The sequence below is a fragment of the Rhynchophorus ferrugineus genome, unplaced genomic scaffold, assembly GCF_030347505.1.
Source record: "Rhynchophorus ferrugineus isolate W39M unplaced genomic scaffold, kcgeb_rfMv2 rfM5, whole genome shotgun sequence".
Lineage (NCBI taxonomy): Eukaryota > Metazoa > Arthropoda > Insecta > Coleoptera > Curculionidae > Rhynchophorus > Rhynchophorus ferrugineus.
The window spans coordinates 6,430,654-6,451,640 of record NW_027472584.1 but is presented as its reverse complement, the minus strand read 5'-3'; the positions used below and the strand labels follow the sequence as shown (position 1 = coordinate 6,451,640).

The following is a 20,987-nucleotide window of genomic DNA, read 5'->3' as shown; positions in this document are numbered from 1 at the left end:
ACTTTATGATGGTAATTTGAAGATTCAAGTACAAATGTATTTAATATTAATTTTACATAGTTCATAGTAACTACAATACAAATAAGGTTTAAATAATATATTTCATGATAGATTTTTGATTTTTTTAAACTGTTAGCAGCTCTGTAGAACGAAAAAGTGTATCCACTATTGTACAATTATTTATGTGAATAAAATGCACAAGTTTTATTTTTGAAGTTTCTTTTAATAATATCCTTACAAACTTATAAGCATATGTAACTACAATACTTCATTAAGTAATTTACAAAATCTGTGTCGGACATGCTTTAACATCTTCTAAGTTCTCGTATGAATTCTTAAACTAGATCTGTGCTTAGTTTCTTTTACTTTACTTAACTTCAGTGACAACATTAGACATGAAATATATGAAACTGCTTTTTCTCATAACACACACATACTAGGCTGTAAAAACTTGATAAAATCACATTGTTCAATCAAACATGTATTAATTACCCTTAACCTGATGAAGTATAGACCATCGAATTACTTCATGTACAAGAGACCAGATACTTGATATTGACTCTTTAAAAATATATATAGTCGTTCACTAGTGAACAGCAGTGAATATTCAGTGAGTTTAGTTAGAAGCCTTTATTTTCTTCTGTCTGGTTGGCATTCGAATCTTATAGAGATATATACCGACTTCATGCACACTTGTACGACTAAAACAATCACATTAGATTAAATATATTTTCCCTACTATTTGGTAACTAAATGGTAAAAATTGGTAAAAATTATTAGAGATTAAATTATTAGACTATTTGACGGGGCCAACATTTAAAGAAAAATGTATTCAGTTTTCAATTATATTTAACTTCAACAAATTGTTAGTCTAACGCTTTATTAAGAGTGTAATAAATCATAACTTATATGTTTAATTGTTGTTTCTTTATTAATTACCTTATTGTTTCCAAACATTTTAATGGTAATGTATATTTAAAAAAATAATACAATTTACTAAACATTTGCATTGATTTTATGGATTAACAAAGAAAATATTTGTTTTTGACTGTTAAGGTTAAACTAAACCTAGAGCTAAGTTAAATAAACTGTAACAAAATACCTTTCTATTGAACCCTCGTAAATGAAAGGTGTGAGCATCAATGTATTATTATTTCACATTTTATGAACATTGGCATTGAAAAATGGCTTGATTACCAACTGTCCATGATTGTAGTTTAATTTATCGTTAGCAATAAAAAAATGCTATGTCTCTGCCAAAGTGTTATGATAAATGACTGCGTGGCATTGTTAGTAATAATTGTTTTCAGTTCCACGTTAGGTTTATTTTCTCTGGCGCTTTGCCTTTCGTGAGCTAAATGTACAGTTGCTGTCAAAGAACATTAATAAATTTGCACTACCTAATACATAGTTTCCTACTTTTACACTTAACATGGGCTTTTAGCGCAATCTAAAGAAACGCTAGTTATTTCATTATTTACTGCCACATGCAATTATCGTTGCAGATTTTATTGCCACTTACAGAGGTGTTTCTCGATCTTATCTTTTACTCTGTGGGGCTATCGAATAATTATATCATAATTTTTTTTTTATATATTTTAAAGTCTGCTTTTACCCACTGTGGGTTTATCTGGACTGGGCCTAAAGTTTTAACGTGGGCTCCTAACCCCTCTCCTCAGCATTAAGCCTACCGACTGGCGAGTGACCAACTAGACATCCGGTCTTACCCAGCCTGGTTACTGGCGTGACTGGGATCATTTTCCTTGTCGGATTTTACACTCTTGCCTAGAACATTCACAAATTTTAAACAATCACAAACATAAATTTACGACCATGCCCCAGAAGGATTCGAACCCATGGCTATCGCAACAGTAGGAGCCAAGCCGGCAAATATCGTAAAAATTAATTTAAAATATCAATAACTATCGAAAATACGTTTATTATTTAATTTTTATATTTATATTTTATATTTTATACCCTTGGGTCTTTTTATCTTGTCGAAGGACTGGATGGCTAGATCTGGAATTTACTGGTTGTCTTCCTGGCTGTTTATTTCCAATTTCTTGTGTAACTCACTGATAAATAGATTTCTGGTACACCAGAATACAATTCCCCTGACGCTCACATAATTAGAAACTATAGTTCTGTTTTGCTGCCACTATAGGTCCATATTAATTTAAAATATAATAATATATACAGTATAAATGACTACCTTTTAATGCCTGTAAAGTATAATATTAAGATTATTTAATTGCACTAAAAATAATATTCACATAATAAATCATTGTCAAGCTATGATTCATATGAAAATTTAAGGCATTCATAGTACCATTATACTTAGGTGATGATATTTGTTTAACAAAATTTTCCTAATTGTTTCAGTATCCAAGGCAAAGATAATCGGTAATCCTGAGCTACATATCAAGAGTGGAAGTGACATAAACCTAACATGTGAAGTACTACAGACACCAGATCCCCCTAGCTTCATATACTGGTAAGATTAATTACTGTTTCTCACGAAAAAACGACGAAATTTTGGACACAATTCACACACGCCCAACAGTAAAACCATTATTTTACAGCCTCGGAAAATATGTTCCCTGCCTTTTTCTTCTACTCATTCCGTGATATCGATTCCTTATTAATATATTAATTGATATTTACCAAAGATAGAACCCTAAGTAGGTCGTATCCTAATTAAACATTAGTAATTATAAATTAATAAACATATAGGGGTCTGAACATTAATGGATTATTGAATCATTCAATCTGTTTTATATTAATTTATTTTTTTTACTTCATTAAATTTTGGTTTTTATTATGCAGCTGTTTCTTACAGCAGAGAATGATGATTAGATATAATTTTATTTTAATTTAGTAACAAAATGAAATTCTCGAAGCTAAAAATAGTAAAATGGATGTTGTGTTGGCAAGTATTTATTAAACCATGGCACTAACAACAATCATCCTCTTACTAACAGATTTATATTGTCAGCAATCATGATCTTTAATTACTTCTTTAAAATTCCCGCATATATTTTATGTTAATTTTTATACATTTTTTAAAATTTCATATTATTCCTTCTTTTAAATAAGACATTGCATAATATTCTACTGCTTTCAATATTACAAGCAACAGTATTTATTATTATGTCCTCAAAGTGTAAACATATATATCATATCAATTTGGTTTCGGCTTGAGATAACAGATAAATGTATTTTTCAAAATGCTTCAAAAATAAAGATTTCAAAGTTAAAGATAGTAATGATGAGAAAGATGAATATTGATGTATAATTCTTTTAATAATATGCTTCCACCTGTTGTTTATTTAATAATTTATATGTGTGTAAAAACGTGTTCATAAAACTAGAATAATAATTAATAGATTGACTTAAAACTTTTAACACAATATTGAATTTTATCTATATCTTGTTTCTATATACCTTCTTCCGGAGTAACGTAAAATTCCACGCACTTCAGTTTGACCATAAAATTTGTCATAGTTAAGTTGCAATAGTAACCGTTCGTTATGAAAAAAATATATAAATGTCCTATGTTCAACACCCATGATAAATTATTATTTAAAAGAATTTGAAGCATTATAAAGAATTGACTTGTACTTCTATTTACTCCTTCAGGTTTTAAATAAAGTTTTCAAAGTTTTTTAAATAAATTTCAGGTCAGGTTTATATAGTTGTATATGGACGAAAACATTAGATTTCTATTAGAAAAACTCTAAAACTCTAAGAGATCTATATACCCAAAAAACGATAAACTACTAACTTTACTGGCCTTACTAGTGTGATGAATGTTAATCTTTATCAGAATGTAGCAATATGCTTTGAAACTGAAGTAATTGTATAATAAATTAAAGAGAAAACTACTTGAAAATTAGGAAATATATAAAAATATGTATCTTCAAATCAACATCAAATGTTTGTATTTAAAACATAAAAAATTTTCTCAGTTATAATTTACACCAAGAAAACAAAAACTTTAAACGTACCTTAATAGAAGTAGAACTAAGGTGATATTGAACTAAAAATTAATAATAGAGCACGAAACTGCTTTAATTTAAAACGAGAAGCGGAGTTTTATATACTATTCCATCACATTTAGTTTCCAGAATATATTTGAAATCTCATACTTTACTAAAAGAAAATCGAATTTTGTGCCTTCTGTAGACTGGGAATATTTTTTTCTTTGTAAGGTGTTTAAAATTTGAATACGCTGAAAATTTTTACGTTATCCATATTTAATTAAAACTTTTTAACATTTATTATTTGAATTAGGACAACTAATGCGAATCAAAAAAAGTAAAACAAAGTACTTACAGATTCAAAATGTTTTGATACAATACATCTCTTCTGTAAATTGAGTTTTCCAAAGCACATTTGGAATCTGGATTTCTAAAAAAGAAGAAGCGAACGGATTTCTCCCTGGACCGGGAATGCCTTTTTGATCTTTCTAATGCCGACGCCTTAAAACTCTGTAGGTCCAACGTTGCGAAGTAACGTATCTAGTTTTTAATCAAAATTTACAGGTTTAACAGAAAGACGACGTGGAGAAAAAATTGAATGAAATACATTTTCACAACAAAGTTACAGCTCTTAAATTGAAAATAAACGCTAAACTAAAAATTAATTATGTAACTCATGATGGTATTAGTATATCTACTTGGGTTTAAGTATATTTGATTTTTGAATTTAAGCTAGTACATCGGACACATTTTTAAAGGTAGGAACAATTTCTTTTCTTTTATTTCATTTTTTCTTTTATCAGTAAAGCCTGGTTTTTTATTCAATTTATTGTTTTTTAATATATATTTTAGATGAAAAATATATACCAAAGATAAAAATTATATTAACACATAAATAAAGTAATGAAAATTCGTAGATAAAATGAACCATATAGTTTGCCTAGATGGAACACATAGAACAAATAGAAAAAATTATGAATTAACAGTAATTTGGTAAATATTTTAAACCGCTGATAAAAAATTAACTTTAAAATTAAATTACTTATGATTAAAATACTTAACGATTAATGCAATAACATATGTAATTATATAGCAATTTATTATTTGAACCTATTATCAATTATTTTAGTTATTTACTTTATGGACCTAAGTTTTGAGAAGTCAATAGTTCATTTAATGATTATATATACGAAGAAGAAATTATGAATTAACAGTAATTTGGTAATTATTTTAAACCGCTGATAAAAAATTAGCTTTAAAATTAAATTACTTATGATTAAAATATTTAACGATAAATGCAATAACATATGTAATTATTTAGCAATTTATTATTTGAACCTATTATCAATTATTTTAGTTATTTACTTTATGGACCTAAGTTTTGAGAAGTCAATAGTTCATTTAATGATTATATATACGAAGAAGAAATTATGAATTAGCAGTAATTTGGTAATTATTTTAAACCGCTGATAAAAAATTAACTTTAAAATTAAATTACTTATGATTAAAATACTTAACGATTAATGCAATAACATATGTAATTATATAGCAATTTATTATTTGAACCTATTATCAATTATTTTAGTTATTTACTTTATGGACCTAAGTTTTGAGAAGTCAATAGTTCATTTAATGATTATATATACGAAGAAGAAATTATGAATTAACAGTAATTTGGTAATTATTTTAAACCGCTGATAAAAAATTAACTTTAAAATTAAATTACTTATGATTAAAATACTTAACGATTAATGCAATAACATATGTAATTATATAGCAATTTATTATTTGAACCTATTATCAATTATTTTAGTTATTTACTTTATGGACCTAAGTTTTGAGAAGTCAATAGTTCATTTAATGATTATATATACGAAGAAGAAATTATGAATTAACAGTAATTTGGTAATTATTTTAAACCGCTGATAAAAAATTAACTTTAAAATTAAATTACTTGTGATTAAAATATTTAACGATTAATACATTAACATATGTAATTATCTACCAATTTATTATTTGAACCTATTATCAATTATTTTAGTTATTTACTTTATGGGCCTAAGTTCTGAGAAGTCAATAGTTCATTTAATGATTATATATACAATGCTTCGCAAAATCGTAATCGCATCGTAAAAAGTAAAATGTCTAATTGTGTTCATTGTTGGTTTAATTAATATACAAATATGTATTACTTCATTTAATATTCAATGTTTATGTTTATAACGGAAAAATAAATAAAAATCGTATTTACTTATATTTGATGCTCTGAAGTATGTAACAGTCCTGAAAGTAATCTTACTTATCTTAATAAATATTTGTTTAATTATTGCCTTTACTTTATTATCGGAATTAATTCCAAAATATATTCTGTTCTTAGATTGCTAGTATGTATTAATCGTTTCTTTTAATATAACGTATTATTATTGAAATCACTCAAATCACGTTCGTTAATGTAAACATTTCTATAATGCGAACTACACTTGGTTTGAAATAGTTCACATTAATAAGTGTTTTCAGTAATATTAATTAGAAAGCAAAGAAATAAAAATGAAGAATTTTTACGATGCATCGCTTTAAAATTAAGTTTTCCAGAACACATTTGAAATCTCACGTCCTAAAAAAGAAACGAATGGCTTTCTCCCCATGGACCGAGAAAATCTTTTTGATCTTTCTAATGTCGACGTCTTGAAACTCTGAAGGGCCAACGCTGCGGGGTAACACATCTACTTTTTAATCAAAATTTACAAGTTTGAAGAAAGAAACTGAAAGAAGAAAATTGAAAAAAATTATAGCAAGCAACAGTCCCTAAATTAAAAGTAAATATTTTTTAACGTTAAATTTATTTTCAGCTGTATATAGCTAATTAAATAGGCTATAAAATAAACAATTTCGATAAGCCAACAAATACAATTCAAAACTTACCAAAATATCTAAATTACTTAATAAAATTTATTAATCATATTTTCACGAACAATCGAGATATTCGATTCGATTACAATCGTTAGAAACTACACCCGAAAATATGTTTAAATAGTTCAAGAAAAACAGCTTATCCTCTTAAGAAGTTAAACCATGGCCTGAAAAATCTTTTTGAGATTTTTTTATAGTGAATAGATTTCAATAAGGCGTCAATATTTGCCTTTGGGATTGCATACAACATTTTTTACACACATTTCAAATACAAAATGGCATGGAGCTAAATAATTGGAACAAATATTTTTATACATAAAGTCACATTTTTTATTTTTTCATTACTTTTTCCGTAAAGGTGCCCAGGTTTCTTAATAATTTATCTTCTGAATATCTATAAATGAATTTACTTATAAGTTAATTTTGAATTGCTGCTTATAATATCTAACACTCGACAATATCCATCATTCTATAATATTATTATAAAGTTAAGGGCATTCAAATTCCCAAGCAATGGGAGAGAAGATGTATTCCTGTCACCTTCATAAGTTTGTTGAACAGAATAGAATATCTGTCTAAAAATGAATATAGGAACTATCCCTTTTTTGCTAGAATTCCAAGAATAGATTCTTCCTATTTTCTAATTATACACTCCCTTGCTCACTTTAGTAGAGGAAACTACATAAGAAGTTTTAAGTTAAAGCAGATGAGAGCATAACTTGGAGTAGCACATGATACTGCTTGTTACAGATTTATTATTAGACTATGATTGTTTTGTCAATGTTTCCCCAAAATAATCTTTAAACACAAAAAATATTAAAATTGAAACTAGTATAAGCCCTTAATATTTCATATACCAATTGTTTATAAATCGTTATTACAAAGCCATATCAAGTATTTTATATTTAACACAAACCATTAACAGTAAAACTAAAAGTAGTAACATATAAATGACCAACTTTATATACCAAAGGTGGATATAAGTATATTATATTCATAAACGTCACGTTATATGACAAATATTACTGCTACTAACGATAAGGTTAAAATAAATCTAAATATATAAATTTCCAGTCAATCTCGATAACTTTTCTTACGTATGGTACAAGCTGGCATATTCTCTAGAGCGATTTATTGTAACAAAGAATCGAAACTTTTAATCCATTTTATATCTCGCGTGTTTAAGATAATAACAACTTCGATAATTCCGAGTTGAACGAGGGAACAACAATAATCACGGATTTTACAAATCATAAAATACTAAAATACGTAGATATTGTCTTAGATAGGTTTGTTATCATTATTAAAAGTCATAATAGTTTCATTAACTATATATTCTTAAAATATAATGTTATAAATTCATAGTTCAAAAAAATCAGAGCTTAAATATATAATGTCGGTCATTTTATTGACATTAACCTCAAACTACGTTCCGTCAAAATAACAACATTAGCTTAAATATAATATATTTTTTCGACATTCAACGTTCAAAACAACGAATGTCCTGGTAGGCCGAAAACGATGGAAGATGCCAAATTGCAGACCGAAGATGAAGACCCTATACAAACTCAAAAACAATTAGCAGAGAAGTAGAAAATGGGTAAAAATGGAAAGATGGTCAAATCATTTTGTTTGCAAGACTATGTTCTGTGTCTAGTTGGACCAGGTGGATGTCGTATATTATGAACTGTTGAAACCTGAATAATTAGTTCATAGTGATTGCTAAGACATCAAATGATTAATTTGAACTGTGCATTGATTGAAAACCATCCAGGATTCGCTAAAAGACATAGTAAGGCGATTTTGCAGCATCACAACTACCTCATACAACAAAACCAGTCAAAGAAGTGTTAAAACTACTTGGATGAGAGGTTTTAGCTCTGAGATCGATGGGACACACGCTTGTAGGGCAGCTTCGAGATTCGTTTAGTTCAAAGGAGAAACTGTTCATTTCTAATGGTATCCATAAATTGTCTGAGAGATGGTCAACATGTATAGAATCAGATAGTCAACATAATGAATAAAGATATTTTAACTACCCATTGTAATTAACATATATTCTTTAACGAAGAAAAATGAAAAGGAATTACTGCCACATCTGATTTATATATTTATTTATTTATAGGTATTTGGCTGGGCTTCCTCCGGAATGCTTGTATTGAACAATCTTTCTGCAGACATAAAAATACTTTATCGAAATGTATGAATGAATAAAACTTTAGCAGCTATTAATCTTACCTATTAATATAAGGATATGTTAAGAATATTGATCTTAACTAGAACTTAACTAGAAGTGAAATACGAAGCTATGCTTCGAATAGAAGTAAGCCAACAATAATAACATGGAAATCAAAGTGAATTTCTTACCAACTACTATCAATAACTAATGCTCATCAATGATTTGCCAATATATTCGTAATTCGCTAAGGTTTCTTCATTAGAGTCCTACAAATCCTTTTGTAATTCTGTTAAAGATTAGTGTCATATAGTAATGCTACAATATCATAACATGACGTGTCGTAAAAATATAAAAAAATATTTCAGCGTTAAAAACAAATCATTCTTCATTACAACACAACAAATCCCGAATGTCATCTCTTTATTCCTGCACATACAAAATAAATCTTTAGAGCCAAATTTCGATATACTAGCATCACGTTAGACAAAAAGCAAAACACATTAGAACCAAAATAAAACAACTATACTGGTTAGTCAGAAGATACTCTCAACTTGATCTAAAATCAAAGAGGTTGATCTACTATACAATTATAAAGCCACCTTGGACCTATGGGGTACAAATATGGGGTTGCACTAAAAATTCAAATCAACTAGTCATACAACGCTGTCAAAACAAGATTCTTCGATTGATTACCAATGCATATCGCTATGTAACTAATGAAGAACTGCACGATGACCTGGAAATCAAATGGATTTGCGTAGTTATCCAAGATTTCGCCTTGAAACACGAAAGAAGACACAACTGCTGGACAGCGCGCAGGTGTCAGGAGATTGAAACGAACAAAACCATACGAACTTATATAAAGTGTGTACATTTAGTGTAAACTATAGCTATAAGTTAATAATTTATAAATAATTATAATTTTATAATTGAGGAATACATACTGATGCATTTTCTCGCACTCGTCTTACTTGTTAATTAATCCAAGTACATAGGAAAAGTAGTAATAAATTAATTGTAAATTACGATTTTACTAAGCGTATCTAATAAAGATGTTATAAAAAAAAATTCGATATCTCAAGAGGTTATTGCCTTCAGAATTATTTCATTCGAAATGGAACAACCAAATTGATACATTTACATAAAAATAACAAATTAGCGTTAATAAACAATCAGTATATGTTTTTGATATAAAAACCCGAAATATAAAAGGTAACCGTTGTAAATAAAATAAAAGAGAATTAATCGTGTGAGCGAAGATAACTCACTGTGATTACCTTTGCAACTAGAGAGTATGGTTTTAAAAAATACTTTTTTACAGAAAATATTTACCGTTTTTAAAAATCTTGAAAAATCAGGAATGCAAAGAAATCCATAATTTTAAAAGGGAAATTATTTACGTTGCTTAGCCTTAAAATAAAATAAGAAGCTTTTCCCTGGCTTAGACCATTAACGCTTCCATTATATTCTTCATTTTGATTATGTTTATTTTATTTTCCCTTTATAATTAAAGGCGTAATAGAATTTAATCTGATGCGAGGGTGCAAAATTCGATATGACGGAAGAAAAGTCGTAGTCTTGATAATAAACATCAAGTGTTGTATATCGATTAAAACAGCATTATCGCTTCCTTATTCAAAATATGTTAAACCACAATATTTTATCGAAAACCGAACAATGTCTAAGTAGATTTTTTTAATCATGTCGTTATGGAGTTACTGTATCCTGATAAGAAAACTGTTTTAAGATTATTCTTTTCAACATAACATACAAGTACAATAAAACATAACCTAATTAACTCTTACTTGAGTCAGCTAAACTACAGGGAAACCAACAAAGTGTAGTATATGACAAGCATCTGGTTATGTTTATTATTTACTAAATCTGTGGTTGTGTTTTGCTTGCTTATTAATTTGTTATAGGATTTTTAAAATTTGATGAAATTCATAAAAAATACTAGCTTTTATAGATAATCGAGGAAATACAAAATATATAGCAAAGCTGAGACCACGAGAGTAGAGATAAAATTAAGTATATATTAATCCCAGTAAGTATATATTAATATACTACATATTACTAGTACAAATTGAAAAGCATAATTTATATTAAAATATCAATAAAAATTATAATTTTAAAAACTGACAAAATAAAAGAATAAATATGAGAATGTAAAATGTAAATAAATAGTTATGTGACATTATTTTGGTAGGGTATGTTAAATTTGTATATATTAATATTAATATTAGCCGGCTTGGTGCAGTGGTAAAGGTCTCCTTTTTTACCAACGAGGGTTTATCTGAACTGGACTTACAGTTTAACGTGGGCTCCGAGCCACGGTCCTCGGCATTAAGCCTACCGACTGGCCAGTGACCAACTTAGAGACCATCCCAGAAGACATCCGGTCTTACCCAGCCTGGTTACTGGCATGACTGAGATCATTTTGCTTGTCGGATGTTACACTCTTGCCTAGGACCATCACCAATATCAAAACAATCACAAACATACATTTACGACCGTTCCCCAGCAAGATTACCACTACGCCAACCAAGCCGGCTTTATTTAATTTATTTTAAATTTTTCAACTTATAGTCACGTTGGAATGAATTTTTATTCAAAGAGAAACCGCTTAAATAATAATATAAACAACATTGTTAACTAAATTTCATTATCAACCAAATATTGGCCTTAATAAAATAAAAAAAAACATAAAAACTAAATCATATATAACCAAACTAAAATGAAATTGAATTCACTTTATTTAAGTGCGTATGTGCTGAAGCCTATCATATATTATATTTTGTTTGTTTCCAATCCAGACCTTTTTGACATTTTGGTTAAATACTTATAAAAAAGAATCGCTAACAATCGAATTGGAAAATGAGATTTGGGTCTACCACTATGACTCTGAATCAAAACCAGAAGCTAAAAGTGCTATCAGTTCATTAAGTAACGGATCGAGTAGTCGTTATTTTCTGGAACTTTACAATCCATTGTTACAGCATTTTTAAATACGTGTTTTTTTGCTTTAAAAAACATTAATTATTGTTTTTCTGCATTGTATTTAACCGTCGAAAGTTAATATTTTCTTAAACACGCGATATATAAAATGGCTTTAAAGTTTTGATTCTTTGTTACAATAAATCGCTATAGAGGATATGCCAGCTTGTACCATACGTAAGAAAAGTTATTGAGAATGACGGAAAATTTATACGTTCGGATTTATTTCAACGTTATCGCAAGTAGCAGCAATATTTATTATATAACGCGATGTTTATAGATATCTGATACATACCTTTTATGTACATACTGTAAATCGTTTTTATACCTACGCGGAATACACCAATTTACATGACAGGTTTTTATTAATTTTAATATTGCTATAGATTTACGACTCTTTGTAATCGATTAGAAAATGTTCAAGCTTTGAAGTTATTTATTTTAGTGAGTAATTGTTGCGTTTTTACCGTTAAATTTGCTTTCGTTCAATAGACTTTTATATATAAATTTTTATGTACACATTACATTATTCTTTTCATAATGTAATAAATAATTTTATATTATAAGTTAACATTATCTTTCGAAAACGAAATTTCCAAATATTTCAGATATCACTCAGATTTGTATCTCGACACTTTTTTCCATTTCGATTTCAAACTTTGTAGTTTCTTATATTCTCCAACGTATTACTCGATATTATATCATCGAGTTATTAATATGAGATTATCATTTATACAATCACGCTATGTAACTGCGTTTTAACTATGTATCTATATTTTCTACACATTTGTTTTGCCTCCATGATGTTAATTTTTGCTTCTATATATTGTGCTGGCGTGAATGTGGAGGAGTGTGCCCAGTGGAAATTTAGTTGTGGATAGACTAAGGAATGTGCAATAGTTCTCAGCCTTACATATTGCATAATAAAAAGACTAATTCTAATTCAATGTTCTGTTACTTAACGGAAGTTATTGAATATAGTTTTTCAAATAATTCTTGTATATCTGCCATGCTTCATCCACCTTTTTTCTGTTTATTGGAACTCTTTCTTTGCTAGTTGGTATGAAAATTTATTTTTCTTTATACCCTTTATTGAGTAGACTGGATGTTAGAAATTCATCATAATTGACACCACTTGCTATTACCATTTATTCATATATTCCAAGAAGTAGCTTAAGGTAATAGATTTAACTCAAAGAAATAATAGTAATTGCAAAAATTATTTTGAACATATTTCCAATATTATATTATTGAAGGAAAAAAAACAAAAATGTTCATTATAAAAAATTTAAAATTTGCAGTAAAATATGAACGTTTTTATTATCCACCAAATCTATTTGTGTCGAAAACAAGAAATAAAAATTCGATTAGGGATAAAAGGTAAAAACCGCGTATGGGAAACCAAGACTAATATTTTCCGAAAGGATTTCTTGGCTTTTTGTTTATCGGCCGCTTTTCAAATAAGTATATTTTCGATGCTCGATTTGCAAATCTGTTTTCAAATACGAAACTTTTTCGCCCAGCTAAAGAAGGAAAAAAGTAAATTCACCTAACGTCGTTACTCCTATCCATTTTTTTGAATTTTGTTATTCTGCTATTTCGTAAATACCATCGTCCTCCAAAAGCTTCTTACATCTTTTTATATAAAAATTAAATCATATGTTGGTTGGTTCATATATATTATTATTATATTTTTTTAGTACTCATGGTATCATTTTTTGTAACTAATTCATGAACAATAACATCATCAATTCATCAGGAGAAGACTTAACAATCCATGTATGTTCCAACCCAACACCCTCTGGACTTTTAACTCCCCTCACCCTTTTTTCATCAAACAAAATGTGTGGCGAGGTATTTTGCAATATTTATAACATACAGAATATATAGAGTAAAACTAAACTGAGAAATAATTATTTTACAATTATAAAGCCCGAAAATTGCCATTTTCTTCCCGCAAACTTACTGATCAACTTATAGTCTCTATTAGAGGATTTTATAAATTAGGAAAACCAATTACTCGAAAACTCGTACTTATTACACTCGAATTGTGTAGATTTTTTAATTCTTTAAGATCAGTTCATTTAAATATTCGGCTTGGTTGATGCAGTGGTTAAGGCGCCAGGACAATAGTAGGTGTAATAGTAATAACCACTACAATTGTGATAGTCGCAGGTTTGAATCCTGTCTAGAACGTGTTGTAGAAACAGTTGGATTTCTTGTGTGCATTTATGTGGATTCGTTTTATTTATGTGGAATTTTATAGATTCAGAACCGGACCCGGTGGAGCTGCGATAAAGTTCCAGGATTTTTTTATGTTTTAAATATTTTTCGTTTATAAGAACATATCAGAACAACATACTAATTTTCTAAGATGTCTACTCGCGAAAAGCGTTATATTTCGACCAATAAAAATACTTGTTTTGGCAAAATTATATTTTTTCTTCAAGATAATTCCCTTCAAGTGTGATACACTGATTATAGCGACCCTCTAACTTTTCGATGCCATTTTTGTAGTACGATTTGTCCTTTGCTTCAAAATAGGCCTCAGTTTCGGCAATCACGTCTTCATTCGACGAAAATTTCTTCCCTGCGAGCATTCTTTTGAGACTTCAGAACAGGAATAGTCGCTGGGACCAAATCTGGAGAATACGGTGGAAGAGGAAGCAATTCGAAGCCCAATTCATGGATTATTGCCATCGTTTTCACTGACTTGTGACACAGTGCATTGTTTTGGTGAAGCAGCACTTTCTTTTTCTTCAAATGCGGCCGTTTTTTCGGCGATTTCGTCCTTCAAACGGTCCAATAACGCTATGTAATAGTCACTGTTAATAGTCCTTCCTTTTCCAAGATAGTCCATGAAAATTATTCCATGCGCATCCCAAAATACAGACGCCATAAACTTGTCAGCCGACTGTTACGTTTTCCCACGCTTTGGAGCGGGTTCATCGTGTGCAGTCCACTCGGATGACTGTCAATTGGATGTCGGAGTGAAATAATGGAGCTATGTTTTATCCATTGTCATATATCGATGCAAAAACTCGAATTTATTACGCTTGATCATCTTCAAACACTGCTCCGGATCACCAACTCGTCGTTGTTTTTGGTCAAAAGTGAGCTCGCGCGGCACCCACTTTGCACACAGCTTTCTCATACCCAAACATTCGTAAATTATCTGATGTACACGTTGAATTGATATCTTTAGAGTGTCTGCTGTTTCATTCAATTTCAATTTACAGTCATTCAAACTCATTTTGTTGGTTCGAAATCACATTGATTTTCCTGGGGCAGTGTCCGCAAACTCGGCATCATCCAAGTTTTTGCTTCAACTGTATGTTTTCCCTTCAAAAAACGATATTTAATCAACACACGAAATTCTTTTTTATGCATTTTTTAACAATAATAAAAGTTGCTTCGCTCAAAATGCTATAATTCACAAGCCAATGATCCAACAGCTATTTACACGCATCTTTTGAGGCTTAGGACTAACTAAAAAACATACGGATTTAATTCTAGTAGCGCCATCTGTGTGTCAGGCTGAGGAATTTTCAATTGACCTGTTATATATTACATATTTTAATCAAGTACCATGAAAACAGTGGGCCAAAACTATCAATATATTTTCAGTTTCAGTATTCACGTACTCCTTTGCTGTAATCAAATAAGAGAAACCATATCTAGTTATTTATCTCTGAAGCAGAATTTGCTACATTCAAAAGGCATCATATTAACTATTACATATTATGAAGAGATAAAATACATTTCTTTATCATTAGCAAACAGATCTTCAAGTAATATACAAGATTCACAAAAACTATAGAACTTAGCATCCATTAGCATGGGCTTAGTCACCCCATTATAACGTGTAAGAAATATACAGATTCAAAGTATAAATTACAGATAATGTAAATTATTTATAAACCCTTGCTTATTTGGGATATAGAATGATAGCTGAAAATATTTCAAAGATATTCTGCAGGTTATATTCCTTTTATATTCAGCTGTATTTGTACCACTTAAAAAGGTGTTTTAGAATAACGCGTTTAACCAGAAAATTGCTTGTAGTTTGTATTTATTTTCTTGCGTAAAACTAAAGTATGAACGGAACCGAACAATTTGAAAAGACAGACTAGCTATAAAGAGTTATATTTTATGGAGTTCCAGCATAAACTTATAGCCAAGCTCCACAACGTCGTAAACTAACCCAACTATCATTAGTATTCATTAGGAATTCTCTTCCACGGTAATCTTCTGATCGTCGAAATCGATACCGTTTAAGACGCTTCTAAAATTAACCCGCTTTCTTGTTGCCGGTATTTTTCACTAGCCATCCCCCTTATCTTTTTAATAACCATCGGAAATTTCATGGGGGAAATATTCCTGTTTTATGGACAGGATGCAGTTGCAGTTAAATTTCATTACTTCAGGCGTTACTGGCCAATGACGTGGCCAACGATAGTCTAGGGCCTCTATAATGCATACAAAATAATCGGAATTGCTACAGTATTACCGCTAATGTCAAATACACAACGGCTTATGAATTCAGTGTTTGTTTATATAACTGAGCTTTAGATAGTAAACTATTAATTATTTAGTTCACAAACTAATAACAATTGCATCATCAGAAGTTAAGCTTATACATGTATAAGTCATAAAATATCGCAATAACATTAACAGTAATTGCTTTAAATTTAATTATAATAATACAGTGTACAATTAATTTACACAGGTTGTTCCACAACGATCCAACTACTACTGCTCGAATTGTTTCTTATTACCCTTAGTGGTCCAACAGTCTGCCCAATGGGCAATAAGTACTTTTTTTAAATTTATTTATTACTTTGCTTCTAGTCGTTGTCGACTAACCTACAATTTATCTTTACAATAACTTAAATCTAGGTATACATCTTATTCTCTAATAATGTTTATATATTAAATTTGCTGTTTAAAGTTATTATTAATAATATTATTATTAATATTAAATGCACCTCACTACACTACACAAGATCAAATGGTTTGATTCTTTTAAATTTATGTCCTGTTCTGGTGTCATCCAAGAGTGTATTACTTCGATATAAACATGAGAATGGAGTCTTTCGTCATGTCTTCTTGCCATTATCTTGATCATCTCGAATAAAATATTGAAGATCTCGATGTAAGTAATCAGTTCTATAGTATTTGGGTGCACCAACAATACTTTAGACTCAACACTCAACAATACTCAGAACTTTATTCAGGGAAACTTGTATTTATAGTACATTTATTTAGCGGAACATCCTCACAATTATATATGTCCATATATGTTTATATACTTGCTTGAATACAGTAACTTATTATGAACTGATTATGTATTTTCTTATTATAATTATTATATACATGGCATATATAAGATCACTGATGTCTATTAATGAGATTGGATGACAGTAAAAGTCTTAATATACGCGCTTCACTGTTATCGCTAATATTTCTCTAACTGTCAAGTCCATTGCGTGCACTGACAGGCTTTCGAAGATATCCACCATAACACGCAACACTTTATTTTGAAACCGTTAAATGTTGGCTATTGCCCGTCCAATAAAATAGCCAATGCACGGCAAATTTGTGATGTCAGCACGTCGCAGTATTGCTGCATCAAAATTAACTTTTGGTTTATTTTGACTCTACATATAAGTTTTATAAGCCTTTCCTTAATTACTTGTCGATCCATTTGTTGGGATCTTTTCCACCACTGTGCTATGATATTGTGCATTGTCGATAAAAATAACTCGTAGTTTTTCCAAGTTCTTAAAATGTTTATTTTAAAACCAGAGCAAAAACATGTTAGTGAAACTTCTGGACTTGGAGGAAAATGCTAACTCTGTTCCAGGAATGAAACAACTCCTGTTTCCAACATAACGAACAATGTATCTGCTATGAATTATTTACAATATTATGTCTAACAAAACATAGTCAAATGTTATTCTAATCTCTATCGCTTTCCATCAACTTGTGTTGTCATTACACTTTTTTATGAGCGTCTTGCTATTAGTGACCCAATATTCCATTTTGGAATATCCATATTTAATCTAGATACACAAACTTAATGAATAATGAATGACTTAAAAATAATGAATTTTCCTTAATTTTTTTATACGCTTTTGGGGATTTTGGGAAGTTGATAATATTACTTTCTTCATCTACAGACATTTCAGACGGGAAGGTTGATGATTAGCTGAATTTTTGTCAATAACTTTAACAAGTGGGGTTAATCTTCATGTATTTTCCTGTTATAAAATATTTCTGATGTAACATAAAAAGAGTGCTTATGTCAATAACAATGTTATTCTTCAATGCCAATGTAACACAACATAGAAATATAACATAGTGTGATTAAATTACTTTATTTTCCAATATAATTTCTCTAAACTCCAATACTCATTCCAGCGATCCAAACTTGTAATTCCAAACATATTCATCACTGTAGTAGTGTTACAAATATTTTCTTATGAGAATTGTTCTTCGTAAAAGAGATTTTGAGGTTTGAGAGCAATTAAAAGTTGGAGAGATCTGAATAAGCTGGATAGTGAAACTTTGAAGCTGTGAAGGGTCTTTTTTCACGAACTTTTGCTTCCAAATGATTCTGCTAAGAAGATTTTATTATTTTTATAGTTTATTTTTTAATCTTCCTCTTGCATACCAAAAAACTAACGCTCACACTTTCTTAGCCGATTTCAGAATAAATATTCGACGCCAAAGAAGGGGATGCGCACCACCCATCAATTTCTTGTTTTGTTTCAGACTCATGATGGTAAACCCAAGTCTCATCCTCATATCATCAATCATAGTGATGAAATGATGCAAAAATATAATTTTAGTTGCACTCAGTATTTACAGTCACAGTTACAGTTTACAGTATTTAAAGGATTATATTAATTTGCGGAATTTTATAAATAAATTTAAAGCTGTATTCTAGTAATTACGATTTAAAATTTAATTAAATTACATTAATATTTATTATAGGTTATACAAATGATCGATTAGCCTCGGTTGAAAAAACTGATAATATGAACGAGCAATATATGCTGAATATGACGATTGTTATAGAACTTTCCACGTCAACGTTTGTATGTAGATTTTTACAGTTTGAAACATATCGCGTATCATACAGTAATTTTCATCGATAATAATCACCATACGCCACCAATAATATTCTATATAATTAAATCGAGATATGACCCTTAATGCATGTATCATCGTCTATTTTGCTATCACCCTCTTTTACATTTATATACTTTCCAAGCACGTAAGAATGTGGCAGGCTAAAATTCTAAAGGGAATAAAAGTTAGGAACAATAATGTTTTCGTACAAAAAAAATATATAGATAGAAAAGATATTATACTAGCGGCGTAATGGCTATAATTTATATTATCATACATATCTGTACGTTTACTATATCAAGAACAAATATTTATGAGCTTATTCCAAATAAGGGTCTCATTTTTTATTTATTTTTCTTTATTTATATAGTATGATGTTACCGATAAATATTTACATTTTGAGGTAACATAAAAAAACAATTGTTTATACATTTTGTATTAGTAAACAACATTATTTTACCTTATACAAATATACCATTTATATTAATGTACATATTCAGTTTTAGTGTTAACGAAGATGATATAATATCGGTCCTATTTCAATTTATATTTTTTACTATAGACGGATGAAATAAATGAAATTGGGAAAATAAATGATTAGGTTTCCTTATCTCTCCTTCAAAGTCCTCTGTAGTACACTTCTATAGTAACTGTACTTCTCCATTCCTTCTCCCTTAATAATACTCCAATCCCAACCGCCGGCTGTCCTGGAAGCATCACATCAAAGAACTTCAAACTCGATGTTCCAGAGACATGTAAAAGCTGCGGTGGCTATCTAGCCAACGCACAGGTGCAGACCAGGAAACCATACTTAAAATATATTCCTCCATACTCCTTCCTAAGCTATAACTTCCTGCTATTCGCTTATACTACAGTTAGAATATCGCTGAATGCCTTTCGATCCTCCCCTGCAATTAACTTGTACAGTCTTACATCCACTCCGCCTCTTTCTTATCCCAGGGATTTTCTTTCACTGAAGTTCACTATGAGATCGCTTGCTCCACCATCTTCCTTAAATCTGACCTCCATTTGGAGTCATCCGCCAGTTCTGGACTGTCTTATCCCTAACTACTCCACTCGTACCTCTCATATAATTGCTGATCTTCTTTTTAGGGCTGGAGTTAGCTTGTTGCATTCACTCCTTATCCACTACCCCAATTTTCCCCCTTGGACTTTCACTACCCCCTTCATAAACACATCTTTATATCAATTTTAAAAAAGAAAACATTTTCCTTACCTCATTCGGTCCAAGTTATGTCAACTTCTCCACTCTTAATCTGGCCGCAAGCACATATGTACCGATGACTCATTTGTGTATTTATGTTGTCTATTTTTGTATATTCATATGTGAATTTCTGGTGGGCAACCGGGTATTCCGTTTCAAACTCTCTGAACAGGGTTCAGTATTGACATCTGAACTCTTCGTGATATTCAAAGCTTTATCCTACATCACAACACAATCCTTCAAAGAATTTCTAATCCTTACCGATTACCGAAATGCTCTCAAATGTTTGCTGGAACAGAAGTTCAATCATCCCCTGGTCACCGACTCACTATCAATCATCCGTACCCTCTATCTGAAGGGGTGTACGGATAATGCGGCTAAATCGGCAGCCTCCTCTCCACTCCCCATTACAAATATTTGTATCTATACTGACCTTATACCATTCGTTTCTTGTTTCACCAAGAACGAGGTACAGCGTCGTTGGGCCCAGGAGGCCAACCACAACAGGCTCTTTGAGATTAAAGCTGATTTTTTCTCCTTTCTTCACGTTCCTTCCCTT

At 30.0% G+C, this 20,987-nt stretch overlaps 1 protein-coding gene across 1 annotated transcript in view; it reads left to right on the top strand.

Annotated features, from left to right (window-relative positions):
• The window catches only part of LOC143197617 (zwei Ig domain protein zig-8), a 653,866-nt gene that overhangs the window by 609,726 nt on the left and 23,153 nt on the right, over window positions 1-20,987 (top strand). The window contains exon 4 of the mRNA XM_076406184.1: window positions 2,383-2,494. Coding sequence (XP_076262299.1) covers window positions 2,383-2,494 — 112 coding nt within the window. The remainder of the gene's footprint in view (window positions 1-2,382; window positions 2,495-20,987) is intronic.